The 22,958-nt window shown below is 39.5% G+C and overlaps 1 protein-coding gene across 1 annotated transcript in view; it reads right to left on the reverse strand.

The window, feature by feature from the left end:
- Positions 1–13,864: 13,864 nt before the first annotated feature.
- The window catches only part of LOC138352581 (nicotinamide phosphoribosyltransferase-like), a 151,361-nt gene continuing 142,267 nt past the window's right edge, over positions 13,865–22,958 (reverse strand). Inside the window, exons 10-12 of the mRNA XM_069305071.1 lie at positions 19,876–19,958; positions 17,547–17,735; positions 13,865–13,999 (exon numbers count right to left, since the gene is read on the reverse strand). Of these exons, the coding sequence (XP_069161172.1) occupies positions 13,865–13,999; positions 17,547–17,735; positions 19,876–19,958 (407 nt within the window). The remainder of the gene's footprint in view (positions 14,000–17,546; positions 17,736–19,875; positions 19,959–22,958) is intronic.

Here is a 22,958-nt window from a genome sequence, read left to right on the forward strand (position 1 = left end):
TTTTCTCTAAATTACTGAATACTATAGGATGATTCATTATACGCAGATATGAACAAAGCGTCGGTTATTTCCACCGCGAATTCCCCTGGGGGTCAGGTCACCATGCGGCTCAGCTTCCCATTCTCTTTTGACGATAAACCCCTCTGGATAATTCTTACAACAGCCTAGTTTGTTACAACCTTGCACCACCCGACACGCCGGCTCTCCACCCGTCGTCAACGAGCAAACTACCCATTCTCCGCCTGCCTGCTCCTGATTGGCTGGTGTATCGCCGACAGCACACCTGCACCTGCACTCAAGCCCTCTACCTGAGTCGACGTCTGGGCCAGCTCACGCCGTCCTCCGCAGAATATCTTTGTGCTCTTAGAAGTTGACATCTCTCTCTGGTATATTAAGCCCTGGCTGTCGTGTACTAAGGGGCGTGGCAGCTCTAGCCAATATTCTCAGCACCTGATTATTATTTATTGTCTTGCACATTATTTTATATTAGAGTAAATTTTCACATCTATATATATATATATATATATATATATATATATATATATATATATATATATATATATATATATATATATATATATATATATATATATATATATATATATATATATATATATATATATATTTATATATATATATATATATATATATATATATATATATATATATATATATATATATATATATATTTATATATATATATATATATATATATATATATATATATATATATATATATATATATATATATATATATATATATATATATATATATATATATATATATATATTGGTGTATACTGGCAGCAGGTTTTCTTTCAAACATGTTTCATTGAATATGACCGCATATTCTGTATTTATTATTTTCTGGTTTAGGGCTTCTATCCCTCTAACTACTTTCTTAGCATCAGGGCTTAATTGAAATAGGAGTTCTCCAAAACTCATTTTCGTAATTTTAAGGTGAAGAAAAGAAGTGATTTACTATAGAGTGTAATACACTTATTGGTATAATTTGCACGACGTTTCGAACCTCCATGGTTCATTCTCAAGTGAACAGATCTTACAATACTAGTTGATTTTATACCCGCATTAGGTCAGGTGATAATACAATGAAGGTGAAAACATGGGGGGATACATAAGGGATAAACATAGGGGCTGCAGAAGGCTTATTGGCCCATACGAGGCATCTCCTATCTAAACACAAAGATTAATCCAGTGTAATTGGCCTGTTATGTTGGACATTGTCTTCTGTGTTGGCATCGATATGTTCTTGTCTTGTCCTTACTCTCATGGTGGGTAGAGTAAATAGTTCCGTGATTTGGGTGTTCATGGTAGGTCGCTCTATTCTTATGTGAATTGCCTCAAGAATTTGTAATCTTCTTGAATCTTGGGTTTTGTCTATTATGCAAGTATTCTTGTTCAACATTTCTCTTGTTAGAGTAATGTCATGGGCTTGTCTCATGTGATTCCTAGGGGCACCAGATTGAAGATGGCATGTCAAACGCCTCGTCAGCTTGGTCGACGTCATACCTATGTACTTACATTGAAGGTTACATCCTTCGTGGGGGCAAGTGTACATGTATACAACGCTTGACTGCTGTAGAGGGTTCTCCGTCGGCTTCGGGCTGTTTTTGATAAGGAGTTCGGAAGTCTTCTTGGTTTTGTAGAATATTATCAGGTTTATGTTTTGGTTAGGAGTAGTGCTTTTTACTCCTTTACGGATTATTTCTTTCATTATTCTTTCCTCTTTTATATGTTCACTGTGCATGGTTGATTTGTAATATAATTTTATTGGGGGTGTTGTGGTTTCTGTTCTAGGTTCTGAATTATACCAACGGTCCAAATGTCTTCTTATAGCAGCGTTTATTTCCGCGTTGCTATATCCGTTGTTCACCAATACCTGAGTTACTCTTTCAAACTCTCTACTCACGTTGCTCCATTCAGAGCAGTGGGTAAGCGCTCGACGAATATAAGCATTGAGAACACTGGCTTTGTATCTTTGGGGGCACTCACTTCTACCGTTCAGGCATAATCCTATGTTGGTGGGCTTGGTATATACGTTGGTGCTTAAAGAGGTTCCTGTTTTTGTTATTAGTACATCCAAAAATGGCAGACTGTTATTTTCACTATTTTCATGTGTAAATCGGAGTACTGACTCTCTCTCTAGGTGTCTTTTTAGGTCAATTAGTTCATCTGAGTCTTTTACTATTACGAATATGTCATCTACATAACGGCAGTATACAGTTGGTTTTTGTCTGCTACTGATGACCCTATCTTCGATGGTTCCCATATAAAAATTAGCAAATAAAACTCCTAAGGGGGAGCCCATTGCTACTCCGTCTATTTGTAAATACATGTCTCCTTGTGGACTGATGAAAGGGGCTTCCTTTGTACATGCTTCGAGAAGACTTTTCAAGTGTGGCTCAGGTATGTCTAATTTGGGGGTGCTCTCGTCTCTGTATACTCTGTCCAGTATCATTCCTATGGTTGTGTCGACTGGGACGTTGGTAAAAAGGGATTCAACGTCCAGGGAAGCGATGATTTCATCGGGCTGGGTAGATTTGATCAATTCTAGGAAATCTGCTGATGATTGTAGACTAAACTTACTTGGAGTGTATGGAGTTAGGAGTTCATTGAGTTTCTTTGCCAGGTGATAAGTTGGGGTTGGTATTTGGCTGATTATAGGGCGTAGTGGGTTACCTGGTTTATGCGTCTTAACATTGCCGTAGGCATATCCTAAGCCATAGTCGCCTTGAAGTTTATTGAAATGCACACTACCTTTCTTTGCGTTGATTGCTGTAATTGTTTTGTTTACTTTCCGCTGAAGGTCTTCTACGGGGTTCCTCGTGATTCGTTGAAATTTGGAGTCGTCACTTAGGATGTCGCTAATTTTGTCCATGTATTCATGGGTAGGAATCAATACATATGCTGCTGTTTTGTCGGCTTTTCTTATTGTTACGTCTTTCAGTACTTACCTTCAATGTAAGTACATAGGTATGACGTCGACCAAGCTGACGAGGCGTTTGACATGCCATCTTCAATCTGGTGCCCCTAGGAATCACATGAGACAAGCCCATGACATTACTCTAACAAGAGAAATGTTGAACAAGAATACTTGCATAATAGACAAAACCCAAGATTCAAGAAGATTACAAATTCTTGAGGCAATTCACATAAGAATAGAGCGACCTACCATGAACACCCAAATCACGGAACTATTTACTCTACCCACCATGAGAGTAAGGACAAGACAAGAACATATCGATGCCAACACAGAAGACAATGTCCAACATAACAGGCCAATTACACTGGATTAATCTTTGTGTTTAGATAGGAGATGCCTCGAATGGGCCAATAAGCCTTCTGCAGCCCCTATGTTTATCCCTTATGTATCCCCCCATGTTTTCACCTTCATTGTATTATCATCTGACCTAATGCGGGTATAAAATCAACTAGTATTGTAAGATCTGTTCACTTGAGAATGAACCATGGAGGTTCGAAACGTCGTGCAAATTATACCAATAAGTGTAATACACTCTATAGTAAATCACTTCTTTTCTTCACCTTAAAAGTACGAAAATGAGTTTTGGAGAACTCCTATTTCAATTAAGCCCTGATGCTAAGAAAATAGTTAGAGGGATAGAAGCCCTAAACCAGAAAATAATAAATACAGAATATGCGGTCATATTCAATGAAACATATATATATATATATATATATATATATATATATATATATATATATATATATATATATATATATATATATATATATAAACAAGCCTGAATGGTCCCCAGGATTGTATGCAACTAAAAACTCACACCCCAGAAGTGACTCAAACCCATACTGCCAGGAGCACACTGCTGGCGTCCAGGATCCCTTAACCACTAGACCAAAACGACCGGATAAAAAAGGATGGTAGCCGAGGCTATTTCCATCCCCTCGCCGGCACTCGGTTGGTAATCTTGGGCATGGTATTTTATCAAATCACCTCATTCTTTGGGGCACACGTGAGGAACACAAATGCGAACAAGCCTGAATGGTCCCGAGGACTATAAGCAACTGAAAACTCACACCCTAGAAGTGACTCGAACCCATACTGCCAGGAGCACACTGCTGGTGTACAGGATCCCTTAACCACTCAACCAACACGACCGGACAACAGTGTGCTCCAGAGCTCTCTCTCTCTCCTTTATCTCTTTCTTCCTTTCTTTCTTTCTTTCTCTTACTTTTTCTTTCTTTCTTTTCTTTCTTTCTTTCTTTCTTTCTTTCTTTCTTTCTTTCTTTCTTTCTTTCTTTCTTTCTTTCTTTCTTTCTTTCTTTCTCTCTTTCTTTCTCTCTTTCTTTCTTTCTCTTTATTTCTCCCTCTTTCTTTCTTTCTCTTTCTGTTTCTCTTTCTTTCTTTCTTTCTTTCTTTCTTTCTTTCTTTCTTTCTTTCTTTCTTTCTTTCTTTCTTTCTTTCTCTCTTTCTTTCTCTCTCTCTCTCTTTCTCTTTCTTTCTTTCTCTTTCTTTCTCTTTCTTTTTCTTTCTTTCTCTTTCTTTCTCTCTTGCTCTTTCTTTCTCTCTTTCTCTTTCTTTCTTTCTTTCTCTCTTCCTCTTTCCTTCTTTCTTTCTCTTTTTCTTTCTTTCTCTTTTTCTTTCTTCCTTTCTCTTTCGCTTTCTCTCTCTCTCTCTCTCTCTCTCTCTCTCTCTCTGATATTTCATTTGATTTAAAATTAACTTGGAGATTTTTACTTAATCTAAGTTATATTGCATGGTGCTAACATGAATATTATAGTTGACTGTTCATATTCACTTGCAGATTTTTATTTTTAATTAATTAGTCCTAAACTTTAAGATTTTACTTTACAATTTTCTTAAATGATTTATAGATTTTTATTTTTAGTCATAGAAAACTATAGTGTTATGTATACTCGGGAAATTTTATCTGTTTTAGTTTTAACAATAACTGCTTGTAACGTCAGACTTAACTCAGCATGACATGAATCACAGCCTGCTTCATCACGAATTCTATTGTGTTTACATTGGACACATAAGTTTTTAGATTTTTACTTTTATATTCTGTTATAGATATAGTCTATATATTTCGAGCTATTACATATATTTTGGTATTACTCATTCTTAATTAAATAAATATAATATTTTAATTCATTTTTTGTACCCTATTTATTTGTAATTCACATAAATATTTATATATATAGAGAATGTCTATTTCTTTCTCAAATATGTCTTCTTTCTTTGTCTTCTGGAGGCCTTCTTTCTTTCTTTCTTTCTTTCTTTCCCTTTCTATTTCAGATATGAATTAAAAAAATTGTTATACCCTAATTTACCTTAAACGTTTTAATGTAGGTAATTAAAAGTAGGCAAAAAGAATCCATCAAGACAGAACCAGCGGAAAATTCGCCTGAAGCTGACTTCCCGGTCCATGAAATCTTATCTTGTCTGGACAGCTGCATCCCAACAGAAGGGAATATACATTGTGACGGTAACGCGTTGGTGTTCGGCTGTTTAAGGCTAGGGGTATGGCCTCGTCACATAGTTATAAAAAAAATAGAAAAAACTGGAACTTCGTCTGTGGTAAGGTAAGGAGAAGACACACAAAACACAAGTAAACTTTAACAATGAAATTTTAATTACGTTAAATAAATCAAAACATGAAAATAATGCACAAACAAATTCTTATAATAAAATCAATGAATCAAAATAATAAGAATAATTAAATGACACAATGAAAAGTTACGTTAAGGCAAAATAACAAGAAGTGCAACAAAAGTTAAGTGGGAGGTGCTGGAATATTGGCTTAAAGCCACCACCTCTCTCAGTACACGCTAACGTCTAGCTGGGAGGTGTGATGGCCACGAAAGCACTGAACATTCTGAGGACTGATGTTGGGGCGACCCCAGACATCAGGTAGTATGGGGGGCGAGTGCAGGTGCAGCCAGACCGGCGACCAATCAGCGCAGCCGGCAGCGATCAACATGTAGTTTGGTGATTTGGGTCCGAACAGGTGGCGGGCTGCATACGTTTTTGCTCACCCTGGCAAGCCTTGCTGGTGTTGTTGTCGTTGTTGGACATTTCTTCCATAGTCTTTTTATATAATTGTGAAGACGTAATTATGGAGGGAAGAGCAGGCTCAATCTCTTGAAGGAGATTATCGTCACAACTCTCCCCCGAAGCCTGCGGTTCTGGAAGAAGTACGTCGTTATGTGGTGGAGTAATGGATGGAGTTGCTTCTACTTCATAAACTCTGGAGAGGGCATCGGCTATGGTGTTGTCAGAACCCTTGATATAGCGGATCTCCAGGTTGAAGTCTTGTAAATACAGAGCCCATCGTAGAAGACGCTGAGATGAGAAGGGGCGTGCTGCAGGAGGTGTAGGGTGGTGTGGTCCGTGTTGATGGTGGACCGAGCACTTTTCAGGGGTGGAGTGAAGTGCTGAAGCTTCAGGATGAGGACGAGTAGCTCCTTGCCAATTGTTCCGTCGTTCCTTGTAGCAGTAGTCGCTGACAGGTGTATTCTTCTCGCCTCGTTGCTGCATCACGACACCACCATCGTCGGTACCATTGGCGTCGACATGGAGGATGAAGGGCTTATCTGACGAGGTGAGAGTGGAATTAGAAGAGGGCATAGGAGCACGATTATTATCCTGAAAGCATTTGGGAAGATCATTAAGGATTTCGGAATTAGAAAGCGCTGACTCCTTGTCAGTGCTTTCGGGAGGAGAAGCTGGGAAGGTCTCACTGTGGATGTAGGGTTCTGTGAATGTGGAATAGTTAGTCAAGACAGTGGGAGGAGTACCATTATATTGCTTCAGGAGGTTGACGTGGCACAGCTGGGTCTTCCGCCGCCTATCTGGAGTCTCTATGACGTAAGTGTTGTTGCTTCTGCACTCTTTGACGCAGTAGGGTCCTGAAAATCTGTTTTGTAAAGGTGAACCTGGGATAGGAAAATAGGCAAGGACGAAGTCTCCCGGCTTGAATTTTCTTACTTTGCTGGTCTGGTCGTAATGAGTCTTCATTCTCACCTGGGCTTTCAATAGATTATCATGGGCAAAGCGGTGGACTCTCTCTAGAATGTGTTGAAGGTTTTGAAGAAACTGGGGCACATTCTGATGCTCACTGAAGGTGGCATCTCTGAGAGAGTCTTTGAAAGCCTTAAGGGGAGTACGGCACTTACGGCCGTAGAGCATCTCATAAGGAGATACTCCTAGGGACTCATTGGGGAGACTTCTGAAAATACACATTATTAGGTCAATCTGCTTATCCCAATCCTTTGAGGTTTCACTACAAAACTTTTTCAAGAGTGCTTTGATGGTCTGATGACTACGTTCAAGAGAACCCTGTGAAGCAGGATGATAGGGGCTGGACAATACCTGTTTGATGTTGAACTCCTCCAGTGTCCTTTTGAAGAGATCACTGGTGAAGTTGGTGCCACAGTCACTTTGAATCTCCCTGGGAAATCCGTATTGAGTGAAGATCTTCAATAGATGTTTGATAACCGTAGCAGCCGTGATGTTCTTCACTGGAACTGCTATGGGAAATCTGGTGGTAGGACACAGGATGGTTAGGATGTAGGCGTTACCTGAACTGGTCCGAGGTAAAGGACCAACACAGTCTATTATGAGTCTGTGGAAAGGTTCCGCAGGCACCTGTATGGGAATCAGTGGTGCTCTGGGAATGGAGACGTTCGGTTTGCCTGCCATCTGACATGTATGACACTGTTTTACGTACTGTTTGACGTTGTTTACCATACCTGGCCAGTAGTAGTCTTGACGAATCCCATGGTAAGTCTTGTTGAAGCCGTAGTGGGAGAATGCTCCGTGGGCCAGGTGTAGAATAGTGGGCCGCAGGCTGGTGGGAATCACAAGTTGTTCGATGTTGGCCCAATCGTCCTCCTCCTTCAGTTTACTGGGTCTATATCTGCGGTAGAGCAAGTCGTTCTCTAGGAAGAACCCAGGAATACTGTCGTGTTGAGTCTCAGCCTGGAAAAACAATGGTGTTAAAGTAAGATCTTCCCTCTGCAACTTACGGAACTCCAACTTGGTCAGATGCGGGGGTAGTTTCTGAGGGTCTTGAGGGACAGCGGTAGCAGTAGAGTCAGCTGGCTGTGGACGTGCGGCTTGTGCACGGGTGGTCACGAGAACCGGAGGAGAAACTTCATCACTCTCTTGAACCTCTGCTGGAACATACTCGAGAATAGGATTTATTGGCACAGAGTTACACACCTGGGGTTTGTCCATGACGATCAGGTTGGTCGGTTGCAGGTCTTCTGCCAAGTCGTTGCCTAGGAGAAGTTGCACTCCAGGCATGGGAAAAGGCTTTTCCCTGACGGCGACTTGGACTTCCCCGTTCACGTAGGGACAATTCAGGTGGACTCTGGCGAGAGGGTATGGAGTGGTAGCAGTGAGGTCAGTGATGAAGACTGTTTCCCCGGTGTAGACTATGTTGGGCACAGCCGACTTCAAGATGATCGATTGTAGAGCCGCTGTGTCCCTCAAGATCTTCAATTTGAAACGTCCCTCCGGATTTGAACCGTTGGCAGAGACAGTTCCAGTATACAGGTGGTTACTGAAAAGAGAAAGATCATTAACATCAACACCAACATTCATCACAGGCTTACCGGACTTAGGAGGAGTTGGTTTGGGTCGTTGTTGGTCAGTGGTTCCCTTGTATTGAGACTTACCACACTTGTCTATGGTATGTCCATAAAGTCTACAATATTTGCAGTACAGTTGTGAACCAGCTTGATCGGGGCTCACCTTCTCGTAACTGTACCACGACTTCTTACTGGAGGATGGTTCAGGTGTCAGCCGGTGGATGAGGCTGTAAGTGTCAGCCGACTTAGCACACTTCAGGTAGTCGGTTTCTTCTTTATCTGCTAAGTAGAGGCGGACAGGAGGCGGCACACGTCTCAAGAATTCTTCAACAAGCATCAGGTTGACGAGTTCTGCAAAAGTAGAGACATGTGCTGCTTCCAGCCATTTCATGAAATACCTCCGTTTCGTGTTAGCAAACTCAAGGAAGGTAGTGGTACTTGCCTTCAGGTGGTCACGGAATTTCCTTCTATAACTTTCGGTGGAAAGTAGGTAGGCGTCTAACACTGCTTGTTTCAGAGTGTAGTAGTCATTCTCAGACGCCAAAGTACTGAGTGTGACTGCAGCTCTACCTGTAAGATGGACTCTGAGAAGTGTGGCCCATTGGTTGACAGGCCAACTGAGTTGATTAGCAAGGGTTTCAAAGGTGGTGAAAAAAACATCAACTTCTGCTTCTACAAAGGATGGCATTAACTTACTTGCATGTGATATATTAAAACTGACGGGAAGATTGGCAGTAGCTCGCTGGCGTTGGGTGAAGTGTGAAGTTTCCAAGGAGATTTCGCGTTGACGACACTCTAGAGCCAGAGTCGCTTGTTGCTTGTCATGTTCGCGTTGTATTTCCAACTCGCGTTGTTTGGTTTCAAGCTGTACTCTTTCACGTTCACGGAGTAATGCGACCTCGCGTTCGTGTTCTTCTCTCCTCAAAGCAGCTTCACGTTCTCTGAGGGTGATTTCTCGTTCTTGTTCTTCCCTCCTCAAAGCAGCTTCGCGTTCTTGTTCGTCTCTCCTCAAAGCAGCTTCGCGTTCTTGTTCTTCTCTTCGTATGGCAGCAGCTCGTTCTTGTTGTTCGAGGGCTTCCCTTTGCTGCTCACGTTCAATCTTGGCCAGCTCTAGTTTGAGTTTCAGCGTTGCCAAATCAGTTTTATCTGCAATATAGTAAGTTTCATGAGTGTCAGAGTCTATCTTACCTTGCTCTAAATAGTAATCCAGCAACAGGTTGTGTAGGTCATTTTTGTTGGCTTGGTAGGGAACTTCTAGTTGATACTCATGTGCAAGAGTTTGTAATTCAGTCCTCTTGGCACGACTTAAAGTCCCTATTTCACCTGCTGGATTTGCACGGAAAGTTTGGAGACGAAACATGGTGAAATTAGCAAATAAAGGTACACGAATGTTCAATAATGAAATGTCAGAAACAGGACAACGTGGCAACTGGTACCTATCCTGTGTGATCTTTAACAATTAACGTTAAGTGAAAGATATTAAATTAAATCAAGGGCGCAGGAAATCTTGTACCCGGTACTCATGTAAGAGAATAAGGGCAAGAAAATCCTACTAACAAATGAAACAAAGTTTCGAAAACAAATGAAACAGTTAAATGCTTCAAAAGTAAAATTGGTAGTCCAAGGATGTAGGCATACCTTGCCAAGTCTCTAAAGGACATAAAGCAAGTTTTTCCCACTGAATTTAATATGATACTTACAGAATTAGCGAACTTTTGTGCTCTGAAAAAATAAGCTAATTCCCTACCGTTGTATGTATCATCATCTCTGACTGACGTGTAGGGGTGCGAGGTGTCAACTGGTGACGAGAACTGCTGCTGAGGTCCCAATTCAGCAACTAAAGTTCGAGCTAGAGGAACTATGGCCCTCTTTGTCCTCCTACAGTCAGATTGCAGAAGATTGGGTACTCTTGACCCGGGGCAGACCACAGTACCAGGGTACCAATATGATGATCTGTCAGAATGAGAAATATTCAAGGGACATAGATGGTAAACACGAGTAATAACAAGGAGGGAGAGATGACCAATTAAGAGTATGACTGCGGCCTACAGTCACCACGTAATCCAAAGTTGTCTCACCTTCACTAATGTTACTCTCGTAATGCACAATACACCGCACCTTATAAAAATGAAATTGAATGAAAAATAGTAAAGCTACGTTAACAAAGTTAAATACGCTTACCATAAATTACCACTTGGCACCAGTACCTGAGTGAAGCTCCTAGGACAGGCCCCCATATAACTTGTGACGGTAACGCGTTGGTGTTCGGCTGTTTAAGGCTAGGGGTATGGCCTCGTCACATAGTTATAAAAAAAATAGAAAAAACTGGAACTTCGTCTGTGGTAAGGTAAGGAGAAGACACACAAAACACAAGTAAACTTTAACAATGAAATTTTAATTACGTTAAATAAATCAAAACATGAAAATAATGCACAAACAAATTCTTATAATAAAATCAATGAATCAAAATAATAAGAATAATTAAATGACACAATGAAAAGTTACGTTAAGGCAAAATAACAAGGAGTGCAACAAAAGTTAAGTGGGAGGTGCTGGAATATTGGCTTAAAGCCACCACCTCTCTCAGTACACGCTAACGTCTAGCTGGGAGGTGTGATGGCCACGAAAGCACTGAACATTCTGAGGACTGATGTTGGGGCGACCCCAGACATCAGGTAGTATGGGGGGCGAGTGCAGGTGCAGCCAGACCGGCGACCAATCAGCGCAGCCGGCAGCGATCAACATGTAGTTTGGTGATTTGGGTCCGAACAGGTGGCGGGCTGCATACGTTTTTGCTCACCCTGGCAAGCCTTGCTGGTGTTGTTGTCGTTGTTGGACATTTCTTCCATAGTCTTTTTATATAATTGTGAAGACGTAATTATGGAGGGAAGAGCAGGCTCAATCTCTTGAAGGAGATTATCGTCACAACATCAACGAGTGCTTGACTAGGACAAGACAGCAACTCCTCTACCGCCTGCGTCAAATCCGTCATCAAAACCCAGATGCGATTCATCATGGCTTCGTTAGAGATGGCTAAAGTTAACGACATCATCAAGAGGAGCCTAACCACAGCTGGATGCCCAGCTGAAAGAGAGCCCCGTTACCTAACACCCCGTAACTCTGATGCTCTTATTGGTCGCCCGGATGGTATCACAGTGAACCCCTGGAAGAATGGCAAGCAGTTGGTATCGGACTACACGTGCGTTTCAACCCTGGCTAACACCTACATTAACCTCAGTGTTGCACAACCAGGTGGCGTTGCCACCCACAGGGAAGCAGCCAAATCCCGTAAGTATAGAGAACTGGATCACCACTACAATTTTGTCCCCATTGCTTCTGAGACATTCGGCGCCTGGGGTAAAAGTGCTACCAGTTTTTTTAAGGAACTGGGTTCTAGATTCATTGAAACATCAAGGGACCCTAGAGCTGCCAGCTTTCTTTTCCAGCCCCTCAGCGTGGCGATACAGAGGGGAAATGCGCACTGCATCCAGGGTTCCTGCCCGCCATCTGAGGAGCTGGAGGAACTTGACAACCTATGATAACCATCTTTGTAACCTATATGTAACTCCTTTTTTGTAACAAGGTTCAAATAAAGCAAATATATATGTGTACATACAAAAGAATGGGGGTGGTAGGAGAAGATAATATTAGTGTTCAGTGAGAGACCACAAGGTCTCCTCTGAATACTTTTTATTTTCTTCTCTGAGGCTATGGGTCCCCACATTGGCACCAGAGGTGGTACCCTCACAATTTATATATATATATATATATATATATATATATATATATATATATATATATATATATATATATATATATATGCGAACAAGCCTGAATGGTCCTCAGGACAATATGCAACTGAAAACTCACACCCCAGAAGTGACTCGAACCCATACTCCCAGAAGCAACGCAACTAGTATGTACAAGACGCCTTAATCCACTTGACCATCACGACCGGACAAAATGAGGTGATAGCCGAGGCTATTTGAACCACCCCACCGCCGGCACTCGGATAGTAATCTTGGGCATAGCATTTTACCAAATCACCTCATTCTTTGGGGCATACGTGAGGAACACAAATGCGAACAAGCCTGAATGGTCCCCAGGACAATATGCAACTATATATATATATATATATATATACACACGATTAACTCTACGGCACATACTCGTACATCATTCATCTACTACTATCGCTCACCTGTTCAACACACCTCTTCCTATACTTACCCTACATGACCCACATACCCCCTACATACCCCCACATACCGCTGCCCCACTCCAACATGATTCTACCGAGTGTATCAAGTGCCGCGCGACCGGACGGCACGTGCGCACACCCCAGGGAACCCCCCACAACCCTGTGTGACTGCATACCTGTGCACCACCTGAGCAGGTGGGTCTAATGAGCTCACCTGCTCAGGTTCTGCGCACGGTCGTAGTCGCACTTTACACTACTTATAAGGGGTAAGGGCTATAGTGGGTAAATATAATTTTAATCCTCGGTACCATATTTATTACTTTTGAAAAGCTATATGGGTAAAGCTATGGTAGGTAAAGGCTCTTGTGGGTAAAACTATAATGGGTAATGTCAATAGATAAAAAGCTATGATGGTAAAGGCTTTACTGGGCAAATCTATAGTGGGAAAAAGGTATAATGAGTAATGCTTTAGTGAGTAAATGCAATTTTAATTCCTCAGTATATCTGTAACTTACAAATAAATTTTAAGTCATATGGGTAACAAGAAGCATAGAAAATATGATATAAATTCCTTTGTAGAGCATAATAGATTTAAACACCTTGGTAGCTCCTAATAGGTTTAAACTCCTTGGTAGTTCATAATAGATTTAAACTCCTGGTAAGTCATAATAGGTTTAAACCCCTTGGTAGTTCATAATAGGTTTAAACTCCTGGTAGCTCGTAATAGGTTTAAACTCCTGGTAGCTCATAATAGGTTTAAACTCCTTAGTAGTTCATAATAGGTTTAAACTCCTGGTGGCTCATAATAGGTTTAAACTCCTTGGTAGTTCATAATAGGTTTAAACTCCTGGTAGCTCATAATAGGTTTAAACTCCTTGGTAGTTCATAATAGGTTTAAACTCCTGGTAGCTCATAATAGGTTTAAACTCCTTGGTAGTTCATAATAGGTTTAAACTCCTGGTAGCTCATAATAGGTTTAAACTCCTTATTAGTTCATAATAGGTTTAAATACAACAAAGTTCTTGAAGCCTCATATAAGGCATCCCTCTCACTTATGCAAACACCGATCTAATAATCTCTGTCCTCCTCCAGGAACCTGATAACGTCGAAGTCGTTGGGCACGGTCTGTGCTCTCTCCTGGATGTCTTGGAGTGTGTAATCCATCAAAAGTTCTCCGTTCTCAAACACCGGAACAAGTAGGTCCTGAAATATAGAACCTGGTTTAGAATTAACAGTTCTTGGTGAAAATGGTAATGATCTTACTAATGCTAAATTCAAAGTTTTTATTAAAAGATTTTTGGGAGCCCTACTTTTCAATATTTCCTGTATATTCAAACAGTGTCTATCAACACGTGTCCATCAACACGTGTCCAAACATAGTGTCCATCAACACGTGTCCATCAACACGTGTCCAAACATAGTGTCCATCAACACGTGTCCAAACATAGTGTCCATCAACACGTGTCCAAACATAGTGTCCATCAACACGTGTCCAAACATAATGTCCATCAACACGTGTCCAAACACAGTGTCCATCAACACGTGTCCAAACACAGTGTCCATCAACGTGTCCAAACACAGTGTCCATCAACACGTGCCCAAACATAGTGTCCATCAACACGTGTCCAAACACAGTGTCCATCAACACGTGTCCAAACACAGTGTCCATCAACACGTGTCCAAACATAGTGTCCATCAACATGTGGCCAAACACAGTGTCCATCAACACGTGTCCAAACACAGTGTCCATCAACACGTGTCCAAACATAGTGTCCATCAACACGTGTCCAAACATAATGTCCATCAACACGTGTCCAACATAATGTCCATCAACACGTGTCCAAACACAGTGTCCATCAACACGTGTCCAAACACAGTGTCCATCAACGTGTCCGAACACAGTGTCCATCAACACGTGCCCAAACATAGTGTCCATCAACACGTGTCCAAACACAGTGTCCATCAACACGTGTCCAAACACAGTGTCCATCAACACGTGTCCAAACATAGTGTCCATCAACATGTGGCTAAACACAGTGTCCATCAACACGTGGTCAAACATAGTGTCCATCAACACATGGCCAAACACAGTGTCCATCAACACATGGCCAAACATAGTGTCCATCAACACGTGTCCAAACACAGTGTCCATCAACACGTGTCCAAACACAGTGTCCATCAACACGTGAACAAACATAGTGTCCATCAACACGTGTACAAACATAACGTCAATCAACATGTGTCCAAACACAGTGTCCATCAAAACGTGAACAAACATAGTGTCCATCAACACAAGTCTAAACATAACGTCCATCAACACGTGGTCAAACATAGTGTCCATCAACACGTGTCCAAACATAGTGTCCATCAACATGTGGCCAAACAGTGTCCATCAACACGTGTACAAACATAGTGTCCATCAACACGTGTCCAAACATAGTGTCCATCAACACGTGTCCAAACATAGTGTCCATCAACACGTGACCAAAAATAGTGTTCAACACGTGTTCTAATATAGTGTTCATCAACACGTGTCCAAACACAATGTCCATCAACACCTGGACAAACACAGTGTCCATCAACACGTGACCGAACATAGTGTCCATCAACACTTGTCCAACATATTGTGCTATTACAAACTCCCTGATCTCCGACAGAGGACAACTGTACCCATCAATGTTGCATGTCTGCAAGAGTGAAGAGCTCGTATTATCACCTAACCCTCTGCACCCGTCATTGTTGCAGCTTACATGGCTGCAACCTCTGTATGTTGCACGTTACACAACCTCGCCAACACCAACCCCCGTACAGCTTTACCACCAAGTGATGGCTTATGTAGGAAAATCCTTCCAATATTATGAATTTCAAACATTCACGATGATGCGTAGACTGTGACCTGGAACGGATGCATATGTCTGAAGACATTCTTGACTTTTATCCCGACTTCAACACCAGCTCCCATACCGTTAGGCCAACCTGTCAATCTGTCATCACAAAGTGACAGTATCAATTATTACTACAAATGGAAGTACAAATTATTAACTTCCCTAGGACATGTATATTACATGCGTATGTTCTAAATGTACATAATGCAGATGTACTAAGGCTTAGGCTGCCATATTTTAGGACTAGGATTGCTTACGTGGATATTAAGTCGCAATTACGTGGATGAAAATTAGACACTCAACCCACACATCTGAAAAATAAAAGAAGCGACGACGTTTCGGTTCTTCCTGTACCATTAGCAAGTCATGTTACCTTTGCATGAGTTAATAATGGTCCAGGACGGACCGACATGACAATTACATTTTTTCAGATTTGTGGGTTATGTGTCTAGGGTTGCTTATTTATGCCTAGGACTGGTTCTTAGGCTTATTATCACTGTTCTATTATTTGGTTTGCTCTTTATAGTGGTCCATTGTATAAAACGTAAACCTCTTTTCGATACTACAGCCCAAATTTGGTCCATTTGATTCATAGTAGCTATAGGTTCTCTCTTTTTAGAATATGGGTTGATTTGGCTATTGTTTCAAAAGCAAAGTGTCCCTCGAAAAAAATCTGTAAATCTGACACCCTAGGCATCGGTTGTCATTTGTACTTCCCCAAATATTATATCAGGGATTTATAAAGAGAAAAAATCATACTTACCAAACCTACTTGTTACGCTGAAGTGTAACCAACTATAATGATAAAGGGTTCCCAGTTGAGTTTTATGCACGGACTACAACAATGCCTATCAGATATGGGGAAGAGAGCTCTGCTCTTTTCAAACATATGAATTCGATAGAATTTTTTATTCGATAGACTGGGGGAATTTTATTAGTTACCTAAATTTACCTGGTAACATATATTAATATACGCCACAACATTCACTTCGACAACGACAGGAAGCCGGCGGCTTGTCAAAAGTTTTCCATTTGTCCTGATGAGTAAAGTGTACTAACATAATTGTGTTTGAAAGAGGGTAGAATTCATATATATATATATATATATATATATATATATATATATATATATATATATATATATATATATATATATATATATTTCTTTCACTAGATAACTGATCAACATTTCTTCATTAGATAACTGATCTTGCCATGATCTATCCCTTTAATAGGCTGTTAAACGGAGCTAGCGACGAGACATTTATTTCACCGTTACTTTACATTTGTTTATGTAAAATATGATGAATATTTGAGTACTGAATGGATTTATGCGCCCCTTGAGGGACCCGTAATATAAGAGGGTAGAAATAGCCTAACCTTGTCTATCATTTTGGGATGTATTTTGTTATCTCAATAAACTTCCATTAACTTGAACCTAGCGAAACATGTGACTCGATCCTTCCCCATTTCTCATACAAGCAGCCACAGCCTCATATTTTTATTCTTTTGAAAACGGTCTTAGTTTGAACAACGAACCCGACGATTTCTGAAGAAAGCGCTGATGTTACATTTCCAATCATGCAATTTCCCTCATCCCAAGTTAACAGAATATTGTATAACTATACTCGTGAAAGTACATTTACTGTACTCTGATCTTAACGTGAAAGATCCGAATCCCACTGACATTAGAATGAAAAAATCGATTTGGAATCTAACATAAAAATCCAGGTAGCTGTCTGACTTTAGTGACTGTATGATCAGGCGTAATAAACAGGACCTAATACCCATCTGACCTTAAGACGAAAAATGAGTTCTAATTCTAACATTACCGTGTACATACCGAATCCGTGTCAGTGCCTGACCTTAGTGGAGTCACCCTTGCCGGCCTGCTGAGTGGTGTAGAGACCGTGGTGGTGATGGTGGAGGGAGAGACGGCCACGCTTGCTATCCTTGCCGGAGTCGGTGACGGGCTGCTTGTACACGTCGACGCCCTGCCCGCCCACCTCCACGTAGCTCACCTTATATGCGCACTTCTGCGTGTCTCGATTAATCTATAACAACCAATGCCAGGGAAGTGTTGTGTGATTCTAATGAAAAGAACTCCTTTAATGGCTTGGCAAAATAATATTTTTGACGGTTACCCAAAAGCCGTAACGGTCACAACTCGTCCTCTTAAAAATAACGTCACTTTTCGCTCGTATGCGTGTTATGGCCAAATTTGGATGTAATTAGAAATGAAGTTGACTCACAAAAGTGACGTACTGTTCCGTTTTCTGTTTGAGTAGTCAGGCTTACTCGGAACGGTTAAGAGAGGAAACTTTCAATTCACGTTTTTCATAACGTTTTGAAACTTTATGAGAATTTCCTACCCACCTAACCTATCAGAGGACCCTTAACTTACTGTTGTTAAAAAAAAATCCCAAATTTATTTTCATTTTTTTTTTATTTTCAAATTACGTCCACTTTCGGCCATACGGGCAAACGGCCAAAAGCGACGTTATTTTTAAGAGGATCGTGTGTTATTATTGATCTTGAGACACCAGCCCGTGGGCAAGGATGAGCCACATTTGACCACAATATCAACCAAATATATATACACCAGTTAAGGTATTGGTTGTAAGACTCAATATTATCAGCCGAAGCAGACTTTAGGCTAAGTTTGATAACGAATTCATACATCAGGACAGCGAAATTATAACTCTAAAGATACAACATGGGACATGAAGACCCTCACCTGCCCGTCGTTACTGTCAGGAAAGCCCGGGAAGGCATCAATCATAACACCACTGGCACTGAATTATCATCAATATCTCCAAGTCGTTTATGTTTATATACATAATACAGTCAGTAAAACAATTCACAATTTGCACTGATTAATTCAGAGAACAAAATATTTCTTACAGTATTTATGTTATCTTTTTATGAGGACTTCCACCATAACCTTTGTTCTTTATTATCGTTATTCACTTGAAGGTTTATCGTTATTAACTTGAAATTTCAACGCCAATTATCTGAACTTTCATCATGATTACCCTGAATTTTTACCTTTATTAACATGAACTTTTACCGTTATTAATATTAACTTTCACCATTATTACCTTGAACTGTCAACGTTATTAACATGAACTTTCATTATTTATTTGACTGAACTTTTATAATTTATTAACAGGAACTTATAACATTCATCAATTCGAACTTTCAACGTTATTAAACTTAATTTTCAGCATTTATTAATCTGATCTTTCATCATTTATTTGACGGAATGTTTATCATTTATTTAACTGAACTTTCAGCATTTATTAACCTGAACTTCCAGCATTTATTAAACTGAACTTTCATCATTTATTAACCTGAACTTTCATCATTTATTAACCTGAACTTTCATCATTTATTAACCTGAACTTTCATCATTTATTAACCTGAACTTTCATCATTTATTAACCTGAACTTTCAGCATTTATTAACCTGAACTTTCAGCATTTATTAACCTGAACTTCCAGCATTTATTAAACTGAACTTTCATCATTTATTAACCTGAACTTTCAGCATTTATTAACCTGAACTTTCAGCATTTAATAACCTGAATTTTTAGCATTTATTAACCTAAACTTTCAGGATTTATTAACCTGAACTTCCAGCATTTATTAACTTGAACTTTCAGCATTTATTAACCTGAACTTTCAGCATATATTAACCTAAACTTCCAGCATTTATTAAGCTGAAATTCCAGCATTTATTAAGCTGAAAGTGACGATATGTAATATTGGAGCCCAAGTAAGCCATTGTATCAAAATGTAATAATTGAGCCCAAGTAAGTTTTTTTTTCTTTTGAGGAGGGCAATTTTTTATATAATCCGGAAACATAAAGCTAAAACCGAACCTAAATATTTATAGGCCTAGTATAGCACATAGCTGTAAATATATTAGGCCTCTTATAGCATGTATTAAGCCTAGGATGGTTAGGTTAGGTCATATTAGCAACAAAAATATACAAATGTGTCCAGTTTGTCCAAATTCAATAATACTCATTGTCATAATAATAGGCTGCTCCTCTACAGGTCCATCAGGACATATTGGTACTTTTGACCACATCGTTACTACTTTCTAAGAATTTTCATTTTAGGGGATAAGCTGCAAAAAGGAGATATTGGAGAGAGTTAGCAAGCGAGAAGGAAAAAAAGGAATTCTTACCTTCTGGAGCAATGCGGCTCCGGCGCCAAAATAGGTGTTGGCTGTGCTCCAGTTGTGATTCTTGAGGTGCTCAAGTGTAGACCCTGCAGCAAGATATATGTTCATATAAACTCTGTTGACAGGTACAGGAAACCTTTATTTAACTGTTTTATCAATGTCCCTTAGGCCATGGGTGACGAACCTATTGCACTGGTGCCAAGAGTGGCACACTAGCAAATTTTGCTGGCATGCAAAATGCATCGCCGCTCCCTTGATTCTTTAAATCCAACCCGTAATAAATAAATAAATGTAACTAGAATGAAATAAAGGTACAAGAATGTAACAACTCTTGTATATAACTCAAAGAATAATATGAAGATTATCATAACTGCGAAACGAAGCAGTGAATAAGTTTTCACAAACCAGGAACAAAAGGAAGTGTTCCCAGATGTCTCGCATCAGCAGGAACCAGCTGGAAGATTTTGAGAACAAGTGACACGTTCTGAATTCATCACTCGTCCCAATGTTCTCTTCAGTAAATGACAGAACTAAACGAGTATCAATGATCTACTAGAGATCTTTGGGAAGACAAAGATCTACTGTCAAAGTAGATCTACTGTCACAGTAGATTTTTTTCTATGAGATTTACAAACGTACCAAAGACATGTGTCACTCTGCTTATATTTGTCTTCTGTTGTTTGTAAATGAGCACTAGGCATTTGGTGATATAATAGTAAATATGTAGTTTAGCGGTTCCACGAATATTTATTTTTTCGTAATAAATATATTTGATTTGTATTGAATGACTAATCAATCACTACTACATTATTACAGTTGTGAATTTTTAGCATAATGTCATCTCAAACAGCTCAGATAAAATTTGCAATTGACGGAAACAGTATAAAAAATTGTCAGGAATCGTGGACAGAAAACTTTGGTATAATAAAAAAAAGGATGATGAAGCATCAGGCATCAGTTGTGTGCAATACTTCTTCCGTAAAGCGACATGATAAAACTGTTCATAAACGGCTTTGTGATAAAAGTGAGCAAGAATACATTGATCGAGAAATCAGCAACACAAAATATAGTCGAATGTTTAAACTAATAAAAATTCAGGTTGTTGAAACTAACGTCTTAGTTGTTGCTGGGTTTCAGATGACATAGATAATTGATAATCGTTGCAGACCACTCAGTTATGAGGTATATATGTTAAAGAATCGTGGCCAGAATGTGCTCCTTTTCTTTTCGACCGGTTTCCAGCAAAAGACAAAATTAATCAGCGCATTATGAATATACAAGTGATTGAAACAGTTAATAGATCAAAAATTCAAGTTGGAAACTAACATAGCAGAACAGCTAACAAAAGATAACGGTTCTTGTAAATTCCCATCAATTTGTCTTCTTGATAGCACTGACGCTACATCATCAGCTATCACTTAAAATCCCCACTTCAGTACGGGTGATTAATGACGTGAAAAAACTGGTTAACTTGATAACGTTACTTGAACATACCTCACGGGCTGAATTATACCAGGCAGTAGTAGTATTGTCTAAACGACAGGTTGAACTTTCCAAATTAGTTGCTGTGACAACCGATTGTGCACCCTAGCATGACTGATACAGAAACAGTTTTGTATGTTTGCAAAATATGCTAGGCATTGCTGTTATTATATACGATGAGGCTTTGTATATAAAAGCTGGCCATATGAAGACATATCACATGAAGAAGTGATGAAAATTTTAACCAAGATATTTAATTATATTTCTACATATGCTTTAAAAAAATTATGTCAGAATTTACTGACCTCGGTGACCTCAGTGTACACTGGAATACTATATATAACAATATCTTAGGAGAGGTTGTCCTTAAAAGATTTGTTGAGTGATTGAATGAAATTCGCAAATTTTTTTGATAAATGAAACATTTTCTTTTTAAAAATTATCTGAAGCTGCGTTAATTTGGAGACGCTTTTTTCACTAACTTCACCTCACAGGTAGTCTGGTAGCAGAGTGGACAGCGCACAGGACTCGTAATTCTGTGTGTGGGAAAAACCTGCTGGGATTGATATAAGAGGAGACTACCAGGGACTTGTACTGAACTAAATTAAAAATTTACTGTCTGCAAATTAATTCAATTAAAATCTCTAGCTAGGGTTGTAAATCCTAGTTCCTCTTTTCCTAATGACAGACTGTGGGCTGTAAGGGACAGGTGGGGTGAATGACTTTGTTGATAGAAGTTCCAGTCCACCTGTAGACAGGGATCTCACATCAGCTTGTATTTTATACAAGGATAAGATTTAATAAATTCAGTTATCTGACTGAACACTGGCTCTGTTTAAACCAGGGATTTAAACATACATAGTCTAACCTAGCACCTTAACTATTAACAGCCAATATGTACTTATACTATAAACAACAAATTAAATTGTAAAAGTATAATAAATGACCTTAAATGTAGTCTAAATACTGTTAACTAAGTACTAGAAATTATATTCAATTAAATGAACTTATATGATAACTTAAAAAATAACTAAGCAAGCAATTGATAACCTAATTTATATATTCAAGTATATATGCAATTTATTTATTCACTTTATACAGTTAGCTTGACTGAATCTTTTCCAACACTATGGACACTTGTGAGGTTTTTACTTATTGAGGCTGAATTCTTTTCTGACCCAATGGACACTCACGAGTCTAGTGCTGGATAATATTCACAGCTACACTACAATTTTAATAAACGTACCGATGAATGAGGCTTTGCCTCGCTTTATTACCGACAGACAGATTTATAGAATATTAAAGTTATACAAGCATACAATTGGCCAATTAATACGCTACTGTAATAAACTTCAATATACTTATCTGAAGCCGGGTGCCTGTCTGACAAGTTTGCCAGACTGATTAACTCTCTTGTCGAGTTTAGGCACTATATTTTGCTACAGCGTTGCTGTATGATGATCTGGTAGCGTTGCTACGTGATTGTCCCTGCAGTTGCAGAAGAATGATCGGATAAAGAGTAGGAATGAAGGTGGAGGAAACCGTGTTCACTGTGATCTCCACTATACACTCTTATTTTATATAAATGTTGTAGGATTTTCCTT

This window comes from Procambarus clarkii, chromosome 54, assembly GCF_040958095.1.
Source record: "Procambarus clarkii isolate CNS0578487 chromosome 54, FALCON_Pclarkii_2.0, whole genome shotgun sequence".
Lineage (NCBI taxonomy): Eukaryota > Metazoa > Arthropoda > Malacostraca > Decapoda > Cambaridae > Procambarus > Procambarus clarkii.